The 23304-nt window shown below is 47.7% G+C and overlaps 6 protein-coding genes across 6 annotated transcripts; 5 read left to right on the forward strand and 1 right to left on the reverse strand.

Annotated features, from left to right (window-relative positions):
• The first annotated feature begins 113 nt into the window (after positions 1–113).
• On the forward strand, positions 114–739 carry M430DRAFT_151445 (hypothetical protein). The gene is made up of 2 exons (XM_024863191.1): positions 114–574; positions 627–739. The coding sequence occupies exon 1, from the start codon at positions 165–167 to the stop codon at positions 468–470; it is 306 nt and encodes a 101-aa protein (XP_024724767.1). The 5' UTR covers positions 114–164; the 3' UTR covers positions 471–574; positions 627–739.
• A 971-nt stretch (positions 740–1710) lies between these two features.
• Positions 1711–4795, forward strand: M430DRAFT_54788 (hypothetical protein; the record flags this gene model as incomplete). The annotated part of the gene is made up of 2 exons (XM_024868496.1): positions 1711–1954; positions 2016–4795. The coding sequence occupies 2 exons, from the start codon at positions 1711–1713 to the stop codon at positions 4766–4768; spliced, it is 2997 nt and encodes a 998-aa protein (XP_024724768.1). The 3' UTR covers positions 4769–4795.
• Positions 4796–6926: 2131 nt separating this feature from the next.
• On the reverse strand, positions 6927–10476 carry M430DRAFT_151466 (hypothetical protein). Its single transcript, XM_024863192.1, has 5 exons — positions 9693–10476; positions 8888–9629; positions 8255–8825; positions 8109–8206; positions 6927–8053 (listed from the first exon to the last, which is right to left on the reverse strand). Exons 1-5 carry the CDS (start codon positions 10429–10431, stop codon positions 7009–7011), a joined length of 3195 nt encoding a protein of 1064 aa, XP_024724769.1. The 5' UTR covers positions 10432–10476; the 3' UTR covers positions 6927–7008.
• A 93-nt stretch (positions 10477–10569) lies between these two features.
• On the forward strand, positions 10570–19039 carry M430DRAFT_111798 (hypothetical protein). Its single transcript, XM_024861451.1, has 4 exons — positions 10570–10783; positions 10843–12935; positions 12987–18254; positions 18310–19039. Exons 1-4 carry the CDS (start codon positions 10648–10650, stop codon positions 18856–18858), a joined length of 8046 nt encoding a protein of 2681 aa, XP_024724770.1. The 5' UTR covers positions 10570–10647; the 3' UTR covers positions 18859–19039.
• A 588-nt stretch (positions 19040–19627) lies between these two features.
• On the forward strand, positions 19628–20317 carry M430DRAFT_91750 (hypothetical protein; the record flags this gene model as incomplete). The annotated part of the gene is made up of 3 exons (XM_024869678.1): positions 19628–19896; positions 19952–20102; positions 20156–20317. Coding segments are annotated over 3 exons (582 nt in total), but the record flags the coding sequence as incomplete, so codon positions are not given.
• Positions 20318–21223: 906 nt separating this feature from the next.
• On the forward strand, positions 21224–23087 carry M430DRAFT_54792 (hypothetical protein; the record flags this gene model as incomplete). The annotated part of the gene is made up of 6 exons (XM_024868497.1): positions 21224–21259; positions 21311–21438; positions 21498–21554; positions 21610–21703; positions 21755–21892; positions 21940–23087. The coding sequence occupies exons 2-6, from the start codon at positions 21322–21324 to the stop codon at positions 23085–23087; spliced, it is 1554 nt and encodes a 517-aa protein (XP_024724772.1). The 5' UTR covers positions 21224–21259; positions 21311–21321.
• Positions 23088–23304: the final 217 nt, after the last annotated feature.

The following is a 23304-nucleotide window of genomic DNA, read 5'->3' on the forward strand; positions in this document are numbered from 1 at the left end:
ACGCGCGCCAAAAGCAACTTTCAGAACAGAATAGGTCTGCAGAAATGCCCCTGCTTCATGTCTCAAGTCCTAATTGCCCTATTGTCGAGGTAGGTTTAAGGCTTTCTGGACCTCTTCCCTATTGGAAGGCTGCGCTTGACGTACTGGTTGTTACGTCACAGCATATGGACTACTTGGTGAAGTACCATGTTTCCAACCCCTCCCATCCCGTTTACTTCGTCGTTTCTCATCCCTTGTTTCTCTCTTTCCGTCATCCCAACATCTATTGTTCTTTGTTCCCGGGTCCTATTGTCACAAAAAGTGCCCAGCCTCCCGTTAAGCGTATTATACCCCCCCTTAAGATGTGTGGTGTACCCGTTCCAATCCCCTGGATCTGTATTCAATGCGGGACAGACCAGAATCCATGTCACTGCAAGATTGTGGGACCTACGTTTGGTTTTGTGTTGACCGTCGTCCTGGCTGTATGTTGAAAATGAGCTTCGGTTGCTGAATTGAAGCTGATTTGGATATGGTAGGTTGTCTGTTATCCAGCCTCCCTCTTTTGCGGATGCTGTGCGACGGAGAGAGGAAAGAAGTAAGTTTATTTATCTCTTCTATAATCAGCACGGTCACTGACGCTTCTCTAGAATGCTTGGTGCGCCAGTGGAATTAGGTGCGCGAGCTAATAATGCAATACCATTTTGACCTTCGCTGGACGAGAGGGAGTGGAAGAGGAGGAGCAGATATTATACATGGAATATCGACCTTTACCTGCGTTACGTCGATGCGGGGGCTGAAGATAAGGCGGAGATTGTGATGATAAAGGGCTGGGACAGGTATAAATACGGGATACGATTCCGATTGATATATTAAGGGGCTGCTCTGTGCTTCAACAGGAGATTCGCTTGAGAAATAATGCAATGGAAGGCGTAGCTATTACAAGATTCGCTCTCTGGCAATAACTCGGACAGGAATGTCAGTCTCTTTCAGAATTGTTCTCAGTCGCTCGAGGTCTAATTGGGGTTTCGTGCGCCCTTCCCCTTAATGACTGCTGTTCAAGGATACAAGGCATATAATGAACCTCAATACCGCAGCTACCAATCCAATGCTTAGTCGCGGACTATGACACTCTTGTCACTACAGGGCATTGACTGGAATGAATCGATTGCTAACAAGCAGATTTGATCATAATATTACATGCCATTCGATCACGTGGGATATAAAGTCACCGAGATTTAGGGGTTTTGTTTACCAAGGACATGAAGGAAAAGATACTGTATAGATTTGAAATGTCATTATGATTACCTTGGTCACATGGAATGGAAATCGACAATGTCTATTGCGTCTATTGTTGGGTAGTGTACATCTTCCCAAAGTGAATTCACTCGTGTCCCCATGTGCCCGATTATAATATCTCCCTCTAATCCTACTTCTTAACGTGAACAAAAACAAACCCAAGAGGACAATTAATATGATTCTTTGACTAGCAACACTCTCTTCTTTGGATGAGCCTTCATACATCTCCTATTCTACTTGGAAGGTCTTGTGGATCGAGAGCTGGGAAAGTCTGGTGAAGCCACAAGGCTGAACTTGATTTCGTCCCACAACAACCAGAGCAGTTGCCCACTCGACAAAATTTCATGAAGACACAAGGCTGATTTTTATTTTGTCTCAAGATAGCCAGAGTAATCACAATCACACATTTGTTTGCAAAAGAGCCTTACATCAACCATGGCTTCACAAGACGGTAATGACAGCAACTCAGCTGATACTCAGGATCCCTGGCCCATGTGTAAGGGAGCAGGCTGCCAACTTCTACCACCTCTCCACCCGACGAAGAAGAATCAGTATCCACTCAGTGATGGTTTGGATCTCGAGGACTTCAGTATCTGGCTTGATATTGAAGATGGAGAGGAGTCAAGGGTTAGCCCAATGCCCTCTAACAATCCGAATGACGGCGTCCCATTTGCTTCAGGTAATACACCCCCCCAAGCTCAAACTGCTCATGAAGGTTGACCTAACTTGAATGAATATAGCTATCGGCAATATCGAGAACAAAGACGACAATGATACAGCTCGAGTCCAGCAGGATACCGGTTTGATGCCAGTCACGATGCTTAACGAGACTGAGAGCAAGAACAACAACAAGACGGACCAGCGAGCATACAATTTGACAGCAGAGACTACAGTCGCGAATCCAAAAGGTCAATATTCTGTCAGTTCAGCTCAGCATGAAGAAAATCCGCGAAGCCAATGGCAACCTAATACCCCCCAACACGAGGAAATGTTTTCGTCGTTTGCGAGAGCGGTTTCTACACGACAAAGCTCTCTTGACCCAAGTAGATACACCCTCTCAAAAGATCGTGAGGTATCGAATATAAAAACCCCTGTCAAGGAAGGTGCCTTCTCCCATGGTGCCAAGTCTGGCGTCTTAGACCTTGATGCCCTAAAGCAAGCAGTTTTGAAGGGCGAATTTGATGAAATCATTGCGGCAAGGGAGACGAATGCAGAGGACTTGTTTGGTGGAAATAATCGTCGTTCCTTTGACAGCAAGGATGCCTTCCGCTTTGGCGACTTTCGCGATGGATTTCCACGAGAAGAGTCTCGAAGTTCTGATAATGGGCTCAGAAATCATTTAACTTCTGACCCGATGGACATTGACCACGAAGCTACAGTGAACCATACTAAAGAAATCAGAATGACTTCCAATAAGCCTCACAAAGTGCAGAGTCCATCCAGCTTTCAACATAGCTCACCCCCCTCGAACTCCAGCCCACAGAGCACTGAAGAGCTGATAGCGGCCGGTAGGCGCTATCTAGCCCAAAAGTATGGTACTCCAAGTCCACAGTCCCAAAACTCCTCGGAACCAGGATCGGCCAGCAGTTCTCAACTTACACCGGATATGATGAGATGGCTCGACAGAAATATGGCCAAACGTATGAGTGAGACAGAAGTGGAGGGGCCGAAGGCACCCGACTACGACCCATTTAGTGGCAATCTGACCGCTGAACAAGAAGAATTCGAAGCTAGGCGATGTCTTAAGGCTGCTAAGAGTATATTCGGACACGCTATATCTGGAAAACAATTCGAAGCTCAGAGCGAGACTTGGGATTGGGACGAGGAGGATTATATCCAACCATATGAGCCATATGAACACTTCAGCGAACTGTCCGATGAACTCATCATGGAAGAGATTGATAGGATGCCCGATACAATTATCGACACTCCGCGATCCGAGGACTGTATAACACAAGATGATGGTGCTAGCCTTGATATTATTATGGACAGTCAGCTTCCAGAAGACTGGACAGTGAAGGATGTTAACACCAATCCCAAAAGTGTCTATAACCAGCCATCTGAGGATTATATGATGGCAGACATCGGCTCTACTTCCGACATAAGTATTGATAATCATCGAGCGAAGAGAAGCAAGACTTTCGCAGGGGAAGATGCAATATTCGAACCAGCACTTCAACCAGCTCCCGTCGGAGAACCAGGTAGGAGTCTTACGAGATTCGTAATAACTCCTAAGGTCAATCGTACTGGTATTGACCTTGCTTGTTCCTCAAAATCCGAGGCCAGCTCTGTGACGGCCACGGAAAGTCCCCGAACGATAGGAGAGCTGGATAGCGACAACGAAGTATCATTCATTCGATCATCTCCACTTCAACCACAAAACAATGTACGCAAGAGAGTCACACGCCCTCTGAAGAGTACGTACGTTAAGTCTGGTACCAAAGATAATAAAACTACCAAAAAGATATTCGCAGTTGTCGAAAGCAAAAACGAATCTCTAGGAGGACAAAGTTTGTATTCTCCAACGCCAAGAAGCGATTTGAGTGGGGGAGAAGGTCCTAGACCACGGCCCATTCAGCCAATGCAGCCAATGCCAGCTGCAGGATATCCGACTTATGGGTATCAAGGATATGCTCCTAATATATCTGGTGCTTCTGGCTTTACAACAACCGCCGAAAATCCAGGAGTGTCATCAACCGTCGTACCACCGATGCAGCATAGCCGAGAACATGCCAATACTCCTGTCATGACCAGCCATGGTTCGTCGTGGGGCCAGATGAATCAAAATTTCTCCCCCGGAGCTCAGTATCCTCAACAATTTTCTGGAAACAACATGCCGGGTTTTGTAAGTCCTAACAACTATTTTGAAGGACGGAGTAACAGAGGAGGGCGCGGAGGACCAATGGGATTCCCAGGATATAATTACCAGGGAGGCCACAGCCGTTCTCCCCATTCCGTTGGTGGTATCTCCACACATTCTCCCCATAATCCTAACACAGGAAGCCCTTTGACGCCGACATCTCAGTTCTTTAACTCGATAAACAGCCCGCAATTCTCGCCTATTCAAGGCTATCAGAACCAAAGCCCATCCGCGCACAGATTGTACAGGAGAAAGTCATCTAGCAGAGCCGCGTTTCACGGCCATTTTCAGCTGCCCGGCAACCCTGCTCTACCACATACACAACCCCGCGCTAACTCACCCACGATCATAGACTGCACTCCTATTCAGCTCAATTTTCCCCCTTCAGCCTCCAAGACCGTCTCTCGAGAAAGGGCGGTGATCTCCTTCCAGGGACACGGGGAACGTGAACAGGCCCTAGCCTACCTCCAGAATGCGGCAAAATCGACACCTGAAGGTCAGCACATGATGTTTATGGAAGATTTCGATGCGAGTTCCAGGACGATTACCATTTCGGCACCGGCTGGTAGAATGGTTAGGGGATGGGTAAAGAAGTTTCTGCCTTATGCGGATGTGGAGATCTCGATGATCTAGGGTTTGGATGGGTTTTTGATACAATAGACGAGCAGTTTGCACTGTTTTGTAAATGGATCAATAGAGCATCATCGAAATTTGTGCGCAACTTTGGCAGTACAGGTACGAATAGAAATCAAGGAGAGAGAACATGGAGAGAGAACATGGAGAGAGAACATGGAGAGAGAACATGGAGAGAGAACATGGAGAGAGAACATGGCAGTTTATCATCCAGATTCGAGCCCGTCATCAAGACAGGTGTATCAATCAACGTCTTTGTAACTTTGCATCTCTGATATGACGTTGAGAGTGATGGTAGTCCTCACTGGAGGCAAATACTTCTGGTGATGTGGAAGCATCCGACAAAGTACAGCGGGTATAAATACGCTGCGTGCATTTTAGCACTAGATTATGGCTGATTAGGTAATATTTCATCGAGATGACCTCCCCTTCCTGTCGCGGACTGCACCTCGAAGACAGTGGTGGAAAACACTTTCTCTCTTTCCCACCAACGTTGAGTACCTTAGTCATTTAATTGTTTACTAAAGCTCTAACTGAATACACATTTTGCTGCAAAGAACAGTTTTCCTTTATTCGGAGTTCCGCATCCTCGAGTACAAGACGGACAGTATGCAGTTTAGAAGTTTGTATGCCTCCTACTTATCCTTGAATTCCTGAGAAAATATCTTTTGCCAAACATCCATCCATTTCTGTTGTTGCATTGTGAGAGGTTTCCCTGGATTCCTAAACGATCGCGTCAAGATATCTCGTAAACGGGTGCGCAGTATTTTGATAACAAGCATAGTTTTCCAATCAGAGACTGCGAATCGAGCCCGGTTTCCATCGAGTATGAAACCCCCCGCATACATCTAAAGTAAAGGTCAGCTCGTTTGCTTTTATTGAGGTAGAATTGAAGGCTTACATCGCAGCGAACATCGCCGCAAAGCAGAGCAATGGCAAATTCTTCGACCGCGGTAGTTTCGTGCGCATTATAGAACCTGCGACTTGTCAGCGATTGAAGATAAACCCTTCGAATCGACGTACTGTTTCGCCTGCATAATATGGTAGTATGAGAGCCACTTGAGTTCATGATGACCTTTGTTGACAGATGAAGGATGTATGCTAATGGATTGATTGTTGGCGCAGTTGCGAAATCCTTTCCCATCACGGATTAGAAGTTTTGGGTAGAAACTCCAGGCGATAACGGAAGTGTTTATGACATCGTTGTCACTGTTAATGTTCGCTCGCTGAGGAATCTCAAAGAACTGCCGACGTTTACTGGAAAATCGAGTCCTGGATAGTCAGCTGTATGTTCGCATACACGGAATAAATGCTCACCGATTCAAAGCTGTGCGTTCAACCTCTGTAAGGGGAAGGAACCCAGAATCCACTAGACAAACAACAAGCTGCCCCTTGAGGTCTTCGATGTTCGACAAAGTTTGCTGACTGAGAAAATTCTTTCTACAAAACTGGTATTCCGAGGCGCCAGTTATACAAACTCGTTTCCAAGCCAAGTAGGCGTTGTAAACAGTGAGGAGGTCCGAATCTCCTACATCTCATTAGCAACTCGCTTTCTTTCTGATGCATCGGAGTTGATACATACCTCGACGGAAGGCAAGCCTGACAGTATCCGCCTGCGCTCGTGCTCCAAACGGGGCAGAGAATGGTGACTTTGAAGACAGAATAGCAGCAATGGTAATGGCGGCATCCAAACACTTGAATATACTACCCAGTAGTATGAGTTTTCCCAAGAAGACATCCAGCGGTAATCTTGCAAGTTGAATACCCAGCGGGGTTAATTCTTCTCCAGGCGTCAAAGCTCTGACATCAATCAAAGCATCGATTGCCCGGCGGATATTTTTGGCCGACGGTGGATCCAAAGCTTGGCTTAGGGTCTCTTCAATCCCCCCAAGCTTACACATTTTGACGCGAATAGCTAAGTCTTGGAGCGACAACCTAAGAAATTCGGGGGTCTGTTGGTCGGCCATCTTGAACAAGAAACGTTAGTAAATTACAAAATTGCCCTTTCAGATTCTGGATTTTCAGAGAATAATTGAAATACTCCTATTTAAACTGAATGGGCTCGAAGGAAACTCACGAGTTCGTCATGTCTATACTTCGTAAAGAGGTGAAAACATAATCCTTCTTGCACTCTGCCAGCTCGACCTCTCCTTTGTTTAGCATTCGCTTTACTGATGAATGTTTCTAGGAGCCTAGATAACTGTCTTCTCTCATCAAACCTAATGGAAGGTTAGATAATCTCACAGAAATAGTAGAATAGAGACTGACCTCATCTCACGGTGTTTTCCAGTGTCAATGACACAGGTGACATCGGGTATTGTGATACCAGTCTCAGCTATGTTGGTGGCAAGGACGATCTTTCGAATACCGGGGGGTGGTACGAGAAAGGCAGCTTCTTGGTCCTCACTGGCAATAGTTGAGTGTAAGGGATAGATATACCAATTAGAGGAGAAATATGGATGCCCAGAAAGCATATCATTGAGCTGCCGGATTTCTCCGATTCCTGGCAAGAAGACAAGAATCGCCTTGCTATACATCATTAGGTTGTCATCCGAGGCAATTTTTGCAATGAGCTGTGTGATCAGCTCAAACTCAATGCGGTACTCATCAAGTTGTGATATGGTGGTTCGAGTTTTGTTGCTATAACCTCGCAGTTCTTTGGTGCCTTTAGCTTTGGTTGAGTCGCTGAGATCAGTCTCTGGTACGTCAAGATCATCGTCGAGATCAGTAAATTTCTCTTGAGGGCCACTGTCGAAAGCAGAATATCCAGTCAACTCAACAGCATCTTCTAGATATTTGACTTGAACAGGGAATGTGCGGCCAGGAACATTCAGGACTGGAGCCCCGTCTAGATACTTTGAAAAACGTTCAGCATCAACTGTCGCAGACATTAGAACCACCTTGAGGTCAGGTCTTCGCAGCATGAGCTTTTTGAGTACGATCAACAAGAAGTCGCTATCGATAGTCCGTTCGTGCACCTCATCCAGAACGATATGGGTAATATCTTTGAGATCGTTTGATCCCTCGAGCATACGCATAACAATCCCAGTGGTGGCATACACGAGTCTGGTTTCCTTTGCTGTATTCGACTCCAGCCGAATGGCATAACCAACTAGGGACCGAGATGTCCCAAGATCGTTCTTACGCTCACCCAGCTCTTCACTGACACGTCTTGCAAGGGAAATAGCCGAAATCCTTCGCGGCTCTGTGCAGTATATTTTGCAGGGTTTGCCTCTAGAAAGCTGGTGCTCTAAAATGAACGAAGGGACCTGTGTACTCTTGCCACTATGAAGTTCATTAGCCATGATGGAATTAATAATAGGGATCGAGGGTTGGCTACCATCCAGTTTCTCCACAGATTATGATCACCTGTTCCCGGTCAATGGCCGAAAGAACTTCTTCCTTAAATCCCCACATTGGGAGTTGCATGCGTGATTGCTAGAGAGTGTAAGCCAAATTCTAGCCAATTGGGTCGGGATTACTGACTAGCATCATTTGATAACTTGGGGAGCTACACTTATCTGCCCAGATCTTTTGGTATGCCTCCAGTGTGAGGGATGACCTAGCCGACTTCTCCTGACTCGATTCATCGTTATTGTCAGCGACGCGGGCAGAACCACGGTTTCTAAACGCCCCTTGGATTAAAACGCCATCTTCCAGTTCCTGGTCTCTTTTCTTGCGCACCATGTCACGAAAGGTACGAATGGCCTCTCTATCTATCTCGTCGGCTTTCTCTTTCTTTGTTTCTGCGAATTCGGTCCACAGATCTCGCCATGTTGCTGGTAAGCGCAGGAAGACCTTTTCCTCTCTCGAAGAAGAGCCAAAAATGAGAAACAGGGCCGTCGTAGCAATGTAAGCCTCCGATTGCTTGGCGTCTGGTGTAGAAATTGATACCATGGTAAATGTCTGAGTTTTTGGCGAGGTTACATAGTCAATGCCAGGAGGCAGGGAAGATGTTAGGGGATCCTGCACCTTGGTCCAAGTAATCCGAAGAGAATGGCGGTTGGAAAAACTTGTCTCAGATACAAGTGTATAGGATAGTTTCACAGATGAGTCTCTAATTAGCTGTCAGTATAGAGGAATGATAAGGGAGGCGAGAGGCAAAGTTGAGGGACTAACCTAGCTCGACAAGCTTCTTCCAGAACTCTGGTTGGATTTACCCCAGTCCATTTCCCAAAATCTCTAATAGTGACCTTGACTCCATTGCTGCCGTTGACTACAGTGCTGCTCTTCCCGGTAACAGGATCCACTTCTGTGACTGGTAGGCTTGCAAATAAGTCCGCCAGAGCAGCATCATCATCACTGCCAACTTCCTCGAGCAAAGCTGCACCCATTTTTGCTGCTTCCCGGCTTACCTCATCGTCTGAATCAACCAGGGTTTCTGACTCCTGCGAATCATTGCTGGTTTGGGCAGGTTCTGCGTTCCTGCGGACAGCTGCGTCTCTCTCAAGTTGGATACGTCGAGCCTCCCATTGTTGATCAGCTAGATACTTATCAAACAGGACGTCGTCTTCAATCTTTTTAATCTTCCGGAGGAGTTTGGCCGATTCTGGGTCTGGAGTCGGCTCCCTATCTTGCGATTTGGGGTTATGGTTACGATTTGAGCGTTTGGAGACTTTTCCCGAGCTTGATGGATCTAGATGAAATAACTTCGTTTTACTCTCCAGATACACTGGCAGAAGGTCATCTGGGTCAATATCGCTGTCGTAGTCCGACGAAGTGATCTTCTTGACTGGACCGAGTTTCTTATTAACCCGTGACATATTCTCTGCACTTGATGAACTAGACCCAATGTGTCGCGTATCTGATTCGATACGCGGAGTGCTTAGGCCAGATGTCAAAGGAGTATCAATGGGTGTATCTAATGTTGAAAATTAGTCAACAAACCAAGAGAGGAGCACGATATGTTCTCAAAGTCACTCACCGGTCTGAGACTTTGGAAACGACCCTTGCTTGCGATGCAAATTCTCATAATCGGGAAGTTCCTCCCTTGAGCATTCTCGTGCAAGCCAATCTAGAGCTTCCTCCATGCCCCAGATTGCATCCTTATTACTGGCCCCAATCTTATCTGATATGTCCAGTACATGCTGCAAAGCTAGGATAACTTTTGGTTCCAGAAATCCGGCACTGATCAGTGATTGCTGCAATGTCCAGAGTCGTATTGTGAGCTCCTCCTCAGAAGACTGTTTCAACGTAGTGGTAGAATCTGCGGCTTGGCCAACAAAGCGTCCCTCTTCCTTAATTAAATCCAAGATCTCCTCCATAAGTTCAGGTGGAAGCCATTTTCTGGTATTTAGATTTTCGGCCTGCCCTCTTAGGATGCGGTGGTCGGTCTCCAATCTAGTTTTCTGACGAAGTGCATCTCTTTTCGATTTCTGGGCATGCTTCTCGACTAGCACTTGGAGTTCGGAATCCTCAAGTTGCTTTTCAAACTCTTCAGGCGTTAAGGTCTTTGATGGGTTATCGGAGACTCCTTCCCCTGGTCCAACGGCTTGGTCACTTTCCCCTTGATGGGTTTGGGGGGCTCCAGGTAGTTCTTTGGTCGAGGTTGGCTCGGGCTCAGGGTCAGTAGCTTCAACTTTGGGTTTTGATGCAATAGAAGTAGTAGCAAAACCTCTCGCGGGGTTTGAAACCGGCTTCTTCTTCTTCTTGCCGCCGGCCATCTGGAATTTGGTGTTTGTGGGGGGAGGTTTTATGCAACGCGGGGCGCGTCAATGACGGTAGAATAAATATATTTACGAAAGTTGTCGGCTATTTCTCACCGAAGCTCGACCACAACGGACTTCAGAAAAAATCGCCCCCGTGAATCACCAGCACAAGACGTTGATTCAAACTGACAAGGCCGCTGCGGGCCATGACAATATCTCCAAACCAACAAGATGACTGAGGTGGAGGTTAATGGTACGAGCGGGGGGGATCTGGATTTCACCTTCACGAAGGCAGCATTGTCTTCCTCCTCCACGTCTTTGCGCCTCGGACACCTGCACACACTTGAAGAAAGACTCTCAAATAATGGTAAGTGGACCCCTCTCTATCTCGCCCTTGGATAATATTTAACGCTTCCCTGCACCTAGAAATCGGCCAAGACTCATTCCCTGCCTTACTTCGACTTTTTTTCAACACATACCCATACTACCACGATCGAAATTCACGGCGAGCTGTTCAACGATGCATACGGTTGATATTCAGTTCAGATGCTACTCCTGAAGCCTTGACAGGCTTTGTCAAAGCTGTTCATGCAGAAACATCCAAGCCAAACCTTGCTCCGAGCAATGCGTTTGTTCTCGTGGAATGGTGCAGCATTTTGCTCCAGACGATATCTGGCACAAGCCACTGGGAGAAATGGGGTCTTGAGACTATTCTCAGTAATGCACAAGCTCTCGAATTATGCCTTGGCGAATCTTCGCGGTCCAATGTCAAACATTCGGCACTGGTCGTCACTCGGCGCGGTTTACGCACAGTGTTCTCGAAAAGTGACACCCAACGAAAGAGGATTGAGGATGCTGTACAGAATCTTGCCTCAAAAAGTAGCCGACCTTCTGCTAATAATGCTATTATGCTTGGGGTGATCGCTGGTGTCTGCGCAAGGAAACCAGAGGCAAAGGAGATCTTGGCAGGCAGGAAGACTGAGTTCTATACTTTCTACAACAGAGAAATCATTGGATCGCGAACTCCTGTCCCTATACACATAGCTAATGGTCTGGAGGATTTTTTTGTGGCCTTTACATCGAAGGAAGATATCGAGAAGGAAGTCGTTCCATCACTCGAAAAGGCTCTTCTTAGAGCTCCTGAAATCGTCCTCAACGATCTTGTCTCACCACTATTCCATTCGCTATCCGATTCAGTAGATCTTTCTACTGTCTTACGGAAAAACCTCCTAAAACCTCTGCTATCTAATGTCAAATCTACGAATGCTGCGATACGCCATGGGGCGCTCAATGCTTTCAAAGCTGCTGTAGTCAAGTGTCACGAAGCGGATATTGTTGCGCAGATTGCGGAGGAGATTTTGAACCCATTGAAGTCTGGAAAGTTATCGTCGGCAGACCAGCGAATCTACCATGCTGAGATGCTTGCCATGCTACCTGTTTCTAAAACCACTGCTGCAATGCTATCTCCGACCCTCGCCGTTGTTGCGGGAAAGGAAACAAATGAGGCTGCCCTAGCAGCGGAGACAATAGCACTTCTCCACTACCTGGAATGGGGTGTCAAGAATGAAATGGACTTCGACAAACCCGTGATTGATGCATTTCTTAAAGGTATCTCTGAAAAGAAGGCTCCGTTTCGGAGGCTATGGACGCTTCGTCTTGGCCAACTTTTCTGGTCCACAGATGATCAGGGTATTCTGAAGTCGAGGTTTTCCAGTCTCGCGGAATCTTCTATGCCGGCCCTATTGGAGACATGGAATGAAGCCACAACAAATCCTCTTGCTGCATCACAATCTGGGCTTGTCACCGCCGCTTACGTTTTCACTGCCATTTCATATGCCAAACTTGTGCCGATATCGAGCTCTAAGATTGAAGCTGCATTGAAAAAGGCACAGGTGGCACAGCAGGCATTGACTATGGAGCCTAAGCCATCATTCCTGCTAAATCAACGTATTTATGGGAAGCTCACTGGAGATGATGATTTCAAGTGGTTCATTCGAGCTCTGTCTTACTTATTTCAGGACCTTGCTACTGTTGAGCCTGATTCAACAATTGCCATAGGCTGGTCCCAAGCTATGATCTTTTGCATATGCTCCTCAACCGTCAAGCCAGCACTCCGAATAGAGGCTATTCACGCCCTGTCAAGACTCTATGTTCAAAGTCCTACACATATTTCAAATATCATCGTGGCCGGGATCTGGCGGTGGAGGCGTTCTATCGAGACTGGTGAAAAGGATAGTGCTGCTAGTGCTGCCAAGAGCGATAATCAAAACCTCCGCCTTGTTGTCAAATCTATATGTCTACCACCAGCAGACATTTCCCGATTTGGTGGTGAGGTTAGTGAGCTGATACGTAAGGATCAGATGATATCGATGTTGGTTCTTGCACGACCCGAGCTCATACCGGGCGTGAACTGGATAGATCTATGTCTAAGAGTAGAGGTAGATCCTGGTGAACTTGCTAGAATCGCTGGAGAGTCACTAATTCAACAAATACTTGACTCCACAAGCTTTGATGAAAAGGTACTGAACCACAATCTATCTCAGCATTATCTTTCACTAACCCCAAATCAGGCTTCTCTGCAGCAATCTAGCGATGTCAAAACCGCCGCTTTCAATGCTGCGGCAGATCTCGTTTTCGTCGCACCCGATGTTATGGCATCTCGGATAGTCCAACTCCTGCAGCAGGACCTCGAGCCAGGTCAACTAGCCGATGTAGGCCCAACAGAGGCTGCCATATTCCGGACCCCAGATGGAACGGTATTTGTTGATGTATTGGCTTCCAAGTCTCAAAGCTATACCACCAACAAGAACGTCAAGGATTACGACACATTAAAATGGGAGGAAGAACTCAGGGCACAACTGGCACAGAAGAAAGGCCAGCAAAAGAAACTGACGCCGGAGGAGACTGCCAAGGTTAACGCCCAATTGAAGAAGGAAGCGGGCATTCGACTACAAATTCGGTACCTTGAGGCTAGGCTCATGCGCGGAATTGGTATCATAAAGAGTCTGGCGACCGGTCCTCCAACAGATGCTAGTCTTTGGATAGGCCCGGCAGTTAAGGCACTCCTGGATGTCATCAACGCTGGTGCAGGCCTCATAACTGGGAACGCAGCTTCGGATGCATATATCATATGCTCGGAAAGACTTGCCCCCCGTATTGGAACTCTCCGTCCATTTATTGGCATTGCAACCTTGAGGGCGTTGGACGTCCCGCATCTTCCAGAAGCTCTTCAAGAAGAACCTATTGGCGCACTGGTTACCAGAGTCTTATATCGTCTGCGGTTTTCCGGAGAACAACGCCCTTTCGACACTGTATCCCTGACATACATACTCCAATTAGTATTTCTGGTTCTTCGCAATGGTGGCTTTGGTGAAAAGGACGACGCCGAGGCTCAATTAGTCCTTGCATTAGAATTCCTTTCTTTCCACACAGATGCATGCTCTGACACTCTTGTGCCACGGCAGGAGGTTCTGGCTGCATTGATATCATCAATGCAGACTTACACCCAGCATTATAAAATCATCAAAGACTGCTTGGCGGATCTTTGCCGGTGCATAGCACCCAATATTACAGATCAAGAGATCGCCATTCTGGCCAAAGGCGCCATTGTGCCACAAGTTTCTGTCCGTACTTCCGTATTGCAGTCTATCAGCGGGGATATTGATATGAGCGAGCTCGACTTCTCAGAAGAGATATGGCTCGCATGCCACGATGATGTTGACGAGAATGTCGAGTTAGGTCGTGATATTTGGGAAGAAAGCGGTTTCGAGATATCGGCTGAATCTCCTTTCAGAATGCTACCTTATCTCAAGAGCAGTGACAAGCAGCTTCGAAGAGCCGCAGCCAGATCACTCGCCGAATCGGTCAAAATCCAGCCCTCAACGTTTGACGATGTACTAGAGCGCCTGCAGACTTCATATGAAGAATTGGCGAAACCTCGCGTACCTCAACTGGACGAATACGGCATGCCAAAGAAAATGGACCTTTCAGACCCATGGGAGGCAAGGAACGGCATTGCTCTGGCTTTCAAGCAACTGGCACCCGTATACAAGGAAAGCTTGCTGGATGAGTTTCTACATTTCCTCATTGAGCGAGGACCTCTTGGTGATCGGAATCCAAATGTCAGAGAAGAAATGGTGGAAGCTGCTACCGCTATTATCGCACTTCACGGTAAAAACAAAGTTGAAGACTTGATGAAGACCTTTGAGCATACGCTGGAAGCTCCTGACAAGGGCTCCGAATTCGCGGATCAAGTCAACGAAGCAGTCGTTATCATGTACGGCGCTCTGGCCCGTCACCTGAAAGCAGGAGATCCTCGTGTACCAAAGGTCGTTGGCAGATTGTTGGAAACCTTGAGTACTCCATCAGAGGCTGTGCAGTATGCTGTCGCAGAATGTTTACCACCCCTCGTCCATGCTTCAAGCGACAAGACATCTGACTACGTTCAACAAGTTCTGGAGAAACTTTTGAACTCTAAGAAATACGCAGCTCGACGTGGTGCGGCATATGGTCTTGCAGGCTTAGTACATGGTAAAGGCATTTCTGCACTTCGCGAGTACCGAATCATGTCGACTCTGAAAGGCGCTATAGAAAATAAGAAAGATGTCAACCACCGAGAGGGCGCTTTACTTGCTTATGAGCTTCTTTCAACGATCCTCGGACGCATCTTTGAACCTTACGTCATTCAAATTGTGCCTCAATTGCTCTCGAGCTTTGGTGACGCCAGCGCTGATGTCCGAGATGCCTGTCTGGCTGCTGCCAAGGCGTGCTTCGCGAGTCTGAGTTCATATGGAGTAAAACGAATTCTGCCTACTCTTCTGGAGGGACTTGATGACCAGCAGTGGCGAAGTAAAAAGGGAGCGTGCGACCTTCTTGGTGCCATGGCCTACCTTGATCCTCAACAGCTTGCTCAAAGCTTACCAGAGATTATCCCGCCTCTGACCGCCGTCCTCAACGACAGTCACAAGGAAGTTCGGCTTGCTGCCAATCGAAGCTTGAAGCGCTTCGGTGAAGTTATCAACAATCCAGAGATCAAAGGTCTCGTTGACGTGCTTCTTAAGGCTCTAAGTGACCCTACGAAGTATACGGATGATGCACTGGACTCTCTGATCAAGGTGTCTTTTGTCCATTACCTTGACGCGCCCTCGTTAGCTCTTGTAACACGCATTCTCGAGCGCGGATTGGGAGACCGCTCGGCTACGAAACGAAAGTCCGCCCAAGTCATTGGCAGTCTTGCACACTTGACAGAACGAAAAGACCTTGTTTCTCACTTGCCAATCCTCGTTGCCGGTCTCAAAGTTGCAATAGTCGATCCAGTCCCAACTACCCGTGCCACTGCCTCCAAAGCCCTAGGCTCTTTAATCGAGAAGTTAGGAGAAGATGCCCTACCAGACCTCATTCCAGGCTTAATGCAGACTTTGAAATCAGACACCGGAGCCGGAGATCGGCTCGGATCTGCCCAGGCTCTCAGTGAAGTGCTTGCGGGTCTTGGCACTAGTCGACTGGAGGAGACTCTGCCTACAATTCTGCAAAACGTTGCTTCGTCCAAACCCGCTGTGCGGGAGGGTTTCATGACGCTCTTCATATTCTTGCCAGTCTGCTTTGGCAACAGTTTTGCCAATTATCTCAGCAAGATCATTCCTCCGATCCTCTCCGGACTTGCAGACGATGTCGAGTCCATTCGTGATACATCGCTTCGAGCCGGACGACTGCTTGTCAAGAACTTTGCAACAAGAGCCATTGATTTGTTGCTTCCAGAGCTTGAGCGGGGTCTCGCTGATGACAATTATAGAATTCGTCTTAGCTCTGTCGAGCTGGTTGGTGATCTGTTATTCAACCTTACAGGTATCAGAGCAGATACCGAACAGGACGAAGCTGAGGATGGAGCTCAAGAGGCAGGGGCATCCTTGCTGGAGATACTTGGAGAAGAAAAGCGTAATAGAGTTCTATCTTCTCTATATATCTGTCGCTGCGATACGTCTGGACTAGTCCGTACCGCGGCAGTCACTGTTTGGAAAGCTTTGGTGGCCAGCCCAAGAACCCTGAAAGAATTAATTCCAACGCTTATTCAACTCATTATTCGACGACTTGCCAGTTCCAATATGGAACAGAAGGTCATCGCTGGTAATGCACTTGGCGAATTGATTCGGAAAGCTGGTGACGGCATTCTTTCGAGTTTGCTGCCGACTTTAGAGGAAGGCTTACAGACATCAACGGATACGGATGCAAAACAGGGAATCTGCATAGCGCTTCGAGAATTGATATCGTCTGCATCTCCTGATTCTCTGGAAGATCATGAAAAGACACTGATATCTGTTGTTCGGACTGCGCTAATTGATTCTGACGAAGATGTCCGCGAAGCCGCAGCAGAGGCATTCGACTCGCTGCAACAAATCATTGGCAAACGCGCCGTTGATCAAGTGCTCCCTCATCTTCTGAATCTGCTGCGGACAGAAGATGAAGCCGATAATGCACTTGCTGCGCTTTTGACACTGCTCACGGAGACGACACGATCGAACATCATTCTCCCGAACTTGATACCCACTCTTACCACCTCCCCGATTTCGTCCTTCAACGCAAAGGCTCTGGCCTCTCTCTCATCTGTCGCTGGCTCCGCCATGACACGACGCCTGCCAAGCATTTTAAATTCCTTGATGGACAATATTATCGCCTGCACGGATGATGAGCTGCGTGCCGACCTCGATGCATCCTTCAACACCGTCCTCCTTTCCATTGATGAATTTGATGGCCTGAACACAGCAATGAGTGTTCTCTTAGCACTCGTAAAACACGAGGATCACCGAAGAAGAGCAGCAACGGATTATCACCTCGCAAAATTCTTTGCCGTGGCGACTGTGGATTACTCCCGTTACAATCAAGACATCATTAGAGCACTTCTCATGTCTTTCGACGATAGAGACCCAGAAGTCGTCAAAGCATCTTGGACAGCCTTGAACGAGTTCACAAAGCGACTGAAGAAGGAAGAAATGGAGGCACTTGTCTTCTCCACTCGACAAGCCTTACAGCACGTTGGTGTGGCAGGCTCGAATCTACCTGGTTTCGGATTACCTAAGGGTATCAATGCCATTCTGCCAATATTTTTGCAAGGCCTTATGAATGGTACTTCAGAGCAGAGGACTCAGTCTGCTCTTGCGATATCCGACATTGTTGATAGGACAAGCGGAGACTCGCTGAAGCCATTTGTCACCCAGATCACTGGGCCACTTATCAGGGTTGTTTCTGAAAAGTCGGTCGATGTCAAGGCTGCCATCCTTTTGACGCTGAACAACCTCCTGGAAAAGATCCCAACATTCCTAAAGCCGTTCCTTCCACAATTACAACGGACTTTCGCCAAGTCCCTGGCTGATACTTCGAGCGAGGTTCTAAGAACTCGAGCTGCAAAGGCTCTGGGCACTTTAATTACATTGACGCCCCGTATCGATCCTTTGGTCGCCGAGCTGGTCACAGGATCAAGGACGTCAGATCTCGGTGTTAGGAATGCTATGCTAAAGGCATTGTATGAGGTCGTCAGCAAAGCCGGGGCTAACATGAGTGAGGCATCGCGAAGTGCTGTGCTTGGTTTAATCGCTGCAGATCCTGAGGATAACGATATTTCCATGGCCATCACAAATGCCCGGTTACTTGGTGCCCTCATCAAGAACGTCCCTCCGGAAGGCGCCTCTGGTCTCATCAAGACCCGAGTGCTAACAACGCACTTCACTCAGTCTTCAGTATTAGCCCTCAATGCTGTACTTGTGGAATCGCCTTCGTTATTGACCGAGGGTGCCTTTGCCGAGGACTTACCCGCAGTCATCTGTCAAGGACTGTCAAGCAAGAATGTAAGTATCATGTCTCTGTCTACACTGATTTATTGATCCTAATATCATATTATAGAACTTCATATCAGACAATTGCGTTCTCGCGGCAGGCAAATACCTTCTTTCGGAGACTGGAAGCAGTGATTTCGAAACGCTCAAGCCTCTGTTTGAATCTTTGGCGACTTTGATACAACCAGGAAATGCGGCCGATACCAGACGCTTGTCACTTGTCGTTGTACGTACTGTGAGCCGCCATCACGTGGAGCTCGTCCGACCTCACCTTCCGCTACTGGCGCTGCCTGTGTTTGCGAGCGTTCGAGATCCAGTCATTCCTGTGAAGTTGGCCGCAGAGGCCGCCTTCATGGCGCTCTTCAATGTTGTTGACGATGAGAGTAAGGTATTTGAGAAGTATATTGCTAGTCAAGAACTGCCAGCAAACCAAAAGAGAAGCATGCAGGATTATTTCAAACGGATTGCATTGAGACTTGCCAACACAGCAAGGGAGAGGAAAGAAGCTGAAGGCGGACAGGGTGGATTGGGATTATCAAATGATGAGGTTGAGGACGAACGGGAGATCTGGAGTGTTGGAAAGGTAGATCTTGGTGAAGCAGCTTACGACGAGTGATGAGGTATGGTCTTTTCGGTGGTGCTGTTTTAGGCGTATCAGCCATTAAAAGTTGTGCTGCATCGCATTACATGAGGATAGCATACGGTAGCTAGAAGCCACGTATCTAGGTAGGTAGGTAGATATAAACGGCTACGAGGCCGTGCCAAACGTTTTGATGGATTTCTGAACAGATCAGGCCAAACCTCCTATTCATGCTCGAGGGGCCCAACAACCCAACGCCACGGGTAAGTAAGCGATGGAAGTGACGTGAGGCAAAACACGTGGAATCTGTCTGAGAGAAATGGAAAATTCACTTCAACACTATATTTTCAACGTGGCTCTCCGACAAAGGGACCGAAGGGTTGAGTAGCTGCCTTATTTCATAACCAGGGAGCCATTGGACGATCTTCCAAAGTGAAGCCGTACTGTATTGCACTGTACTGGACTCAAGGAAGTTTCTTTTCATCGATTAGGGTTACTCGCTCGGTAAACCCTAGCTCGTTCGCCCTCCCACCAGAAATTTGATCTCGCTTAGTCATTGGAGTTAGCGCAAAGCAAGAATACCTCCACTTCGAGACTTCGAGATACACCGACGAGATCCTCCTATCGACAACCTTCGACGACCATCACCGACGACCTCGAGACCAGTCAAGATGTAAGCATACGACTATCCTGGATCCATTCAAACCACCGGATCGATTTGAATCCGCTGTCCGCCTTCGCTCTGCTCAACGCAAGATGTGTCTCAATTCTCGATCAAAAGCTGACTTTCTCTTCTCACGATAGGGTCAACCTCAGAACCCAGAAGCGCCTGGCGGCCTCCGTCGTAGGCTGCGGAAAGCGCAAGATCTGGCTTGACCCCAATGAGGTCAGCGAAATCTCCAACGCCAACTCCCGCCAAACCATCCGAAAGCTCGTCGCAGATGGCCTCATCATCCGCAAGCCTGTAACGATGCACTCTCGATCCCGTGCCCGGGAACTCACAGCTGCACGAAGAATTGGTAGACACCGTGGTTTCGGTAAGAGAAAGGGTACGGCTGATGCTCGTATGCCAAGGTACGCTATCCGGAGTCATAATGTTGAGCGTTACAATTCTAATCTCTTTCTACAGCCAAGTTGTCTGGATGCGCCGTCTCCGTGTCCTCCGCCGTCTTTTGGTCAAGTACCGTGCCAGCGGCAAGATCGACAAGCACCTTTACCACGAACTCTACCACCTGAGCAAGGGTAACACCTTCAAGCACAAGCGAGCATTGGTTGAGCACGTAAGTTTTTCTTGGGAGTTTCAGCAGATGCTGCAGACTGACACTGTTCACAGATCCACAAAGCCAAGGCTGAAAAGGCGCGTGAGAGGTCCCTGAAGGAGGAGATGGATGCCAAGCGTGCTAAGACCAAGGCCGCCCGCGAGAGAAAGCAGGAGAGAATCGTTGCCAAGAGAGCGGCTCAGCTCGGGGAGGAAGAGGAGACTGAGACAAAGTAAATGGTGCATTTGTGATGGTAGCATACGGAGTGTATCTGGCAAGGTCTACAATATTAGGCTGGTTGCTTTTCGATGTCACTGGGTTTCTGCATTATCCCGCAGGCAAATGGCATCACGATCTTTGAATCAATCTATCTTCTGTGCCATTGTGATGGAACAAATTGCGTGATTAATAAAGGGCCTACCAAAAGCTTCGCAGTAAAGTGTTTTAACAGTAAGAAACTGTTCATTCGTCATTCGTCATTCACGCCTCCGTCAATCCAGATTCTGCAATAAATAGTTCACAAATTCTTGTCTTTTCTACAGTATCTATAATTGATCGACAGTTGATGCGATAAGGATGTGTGGATCACTTTGTCAGATATGATGATGCAAGATCACAGAAGATTCTTTCAAACAGCGAAGATAACCCTGTGGTATGGTAGAGGATTTTTCACATCCGTACCATCCGTACGGTTGTTGGGAGTACAACGTATGCCCTCATCACAAGATGATAATCACAGTGGCCCCTACATAGAGGACATTGGAAGACAAATCGAAGTCGGTCACAGCAGCAAAGGTACGGTGACAAGGGGCAGTGGCAAGGGGCAGTGATCAAGAACAGAGTATTCAGAAGATTGTGAAATCAACTTGGAAACGGATCAGATATTTTCACATTGCCCCTCAATCGGTGGTTATGTGAGCTTGGGACATTTCAACATCGCCCGCCGGAAAGGCAGAGAGCTGTAGTTGTCGTAGTAGCTACTCGTCATCTCCGTTGTAGTTGTGTGAAGAAGAAAGAGAGCCGGACTTGGCGAGGTTATCGTGAATTTATAGGTATCTACGCACGTCCCCGCTACGCGATTCGGCGCTAGTGGATAATGTAGGCAGCGGGGGAACTCAATCCAAAAGTTTTGGCACAAACTGGATGCATTTGAGCTTCTCAACCTTTTGAGTCCAGAGGTACGTCCAATCGCTTCTATGGGAATTGCGAATAGGCATTGATGGCAATAGCTCAGAACGCAATGTCTCTCTTCAAGGGCGCGTCTCGGTCCATGATCAGAGCTGCTGGGCGCAGAGCAGCTCCAGTATCTATCGTCAGGCGAGCTGCATCTTCCAGGACTGCAGAAACTCAACACAAGGTGAGTCGCGGCCGAAGTCCATTCAATGTTTGCAGTGCTAATCAGATCCTCAATTGCAGTTACTCTCTACAGATCTTGAACACGCAGACCCAGCTGTCTTCCAAATTCTCCAGAATGTATGTTATTCGATTCCCAGAACCACGACCAGCATCCTAATATTCGGGCCTACAGGAAAAACGGAGACAAAAGCATTTCATCAACCTCATTCCGTCCGAAAATTTCACTTCCCAGGCTGTACTCGATGCTCTAGGAAGTGTTATGCAAAGTCTGCTTCCTCAGCAAAAGTGGGGTTGAGTCACAACTGACTTCTGCGCAGACAAATACTCCGAGGGATATCCAGGAGCAAGATATTATGGTGGAAACGAATTCATCGATGAATCTGAGAGATTATGTCAATCCCGAGCTTTGGAAACCTTTGGTTTGAAGGAATCAGAATGGGGCGTCAACGTACAGCGTATGCTTTTCAAATCCTCCCAGCTGCCAGATACTAAGATGCTACAGCTTTGTCCGGCTCTCCTGCCAACCTCTATGCGTATTCCGCACTCTTAAATCCTCATGACCGAATAATGGGCTTGGATCTCCCTCATGGTGGGCATCTTTCTCATGGATATCAAACACCTACAAAAAAGATATCCGCTATCTCCAAATACTTCGAGACTTTACCGTATCGTCTGGATGAGGAAACGGGCCTCATTGATTATGCCAAGTTGGAAGAGCTAGCTACTCTATATCGGCCAAAGATCATAGTTGCGGGTACTTCTGCATATAGCAGACTCATCGACTATGCACGAATGCGAGCAATTGCCGACAAGGTTGGCGCATATCTTTTGGCGGATATGGCACATATTTCTGGCCTTGTCGCTGCGAAAGTCGTCCCAACGCCTTTTGAGTTCGCGGATGTGGTCACCACCACTACACATAAGTCACTGCGTGGTCCTCGAGGCGCAATGATCTTTTTCAGAAGGGGTGTTCGAAGAGTCAACCCGAAGACCAAGGAAGAGGAGATGTGGAACCTTGAGGAACCGATCAACGCGTCGGTATTCCCTGGCCATCAAGGAGGACCCCATAATCACACAATCACTGCCCTCGCGGTTGCTCTCAAGCAGGCACAAAGCAGTGAATTCAGAGCCTACCAAGAGACAGTACTCCTGAATGCTAAGGCATTTGCAAAGCGTCTTGGTGATCCCAAAGATAAAGGTGGTCTTGGCTACACATTAGTATCGGGAGGAACTGATAACCACCTTGTCTTGGTTGATCTTAAACCCCAAGGTGTGGATGGTGCCAGAGTTGAGCGCGTATTGGAACTGGTGGGTGTTGCAAGCAACAAGAATACGGTGCCCGGCGATAAGTCGGCTCTGAAACCCGGTGGCTTGAGAATGGGGACGCCTGCTATGACGACTCGAGGTTTTCAGCCTGATGATTTCGTGAGGGTCGCAGATGTTGTAAACAGGGCGGTGACGATTACGCAGAGGTTGGATAAGGCTGCGAGGGCGGCAGCTGAGGCGAAGGGTAGAAAGAACCCCGGAAGTGTGAAAGCTTTCCTCGAATATCTTGGGAATGGGGATAATGAAACGGAGATTGTACAACTAAGATCCGAGGTTGAAGAATGGGTGGGGACATTTTCTTTGCCATGGGAGCCGAGTCCATAGGTATCTAATCCAGTAATTGATTTCGGTGCTTTCCACTCAATCTTGCACAACTGTACTTTTTCACTTTCCAATACGACCGTGATTTGTGAGTTGGATCATTATATGCTGCGCGGTAGACTAATTTCTCCATAATCACCATATACGTGGGACAGCGGTTGGAACAATGAGCGAATTCTATGTCGATTATAAAGATATCTGTCACATAACCCATAACCAT

This window comes from Amorphotheca resinae, assembly GCF_003019875.1.
Source record: "Amorphotheca resinae ATCC 22711 unplaced genomic scaffold M430scaffold_1, whole genome shotgun sequence".
In the NCBI taxonomy this organism is placed as follows: Eukaryota; Fungi; Ascomycota; class Leotiomycetes; order Helotiales; family Amorphothecaceae; genus Amorphotheca; species Amorphotheca resinae.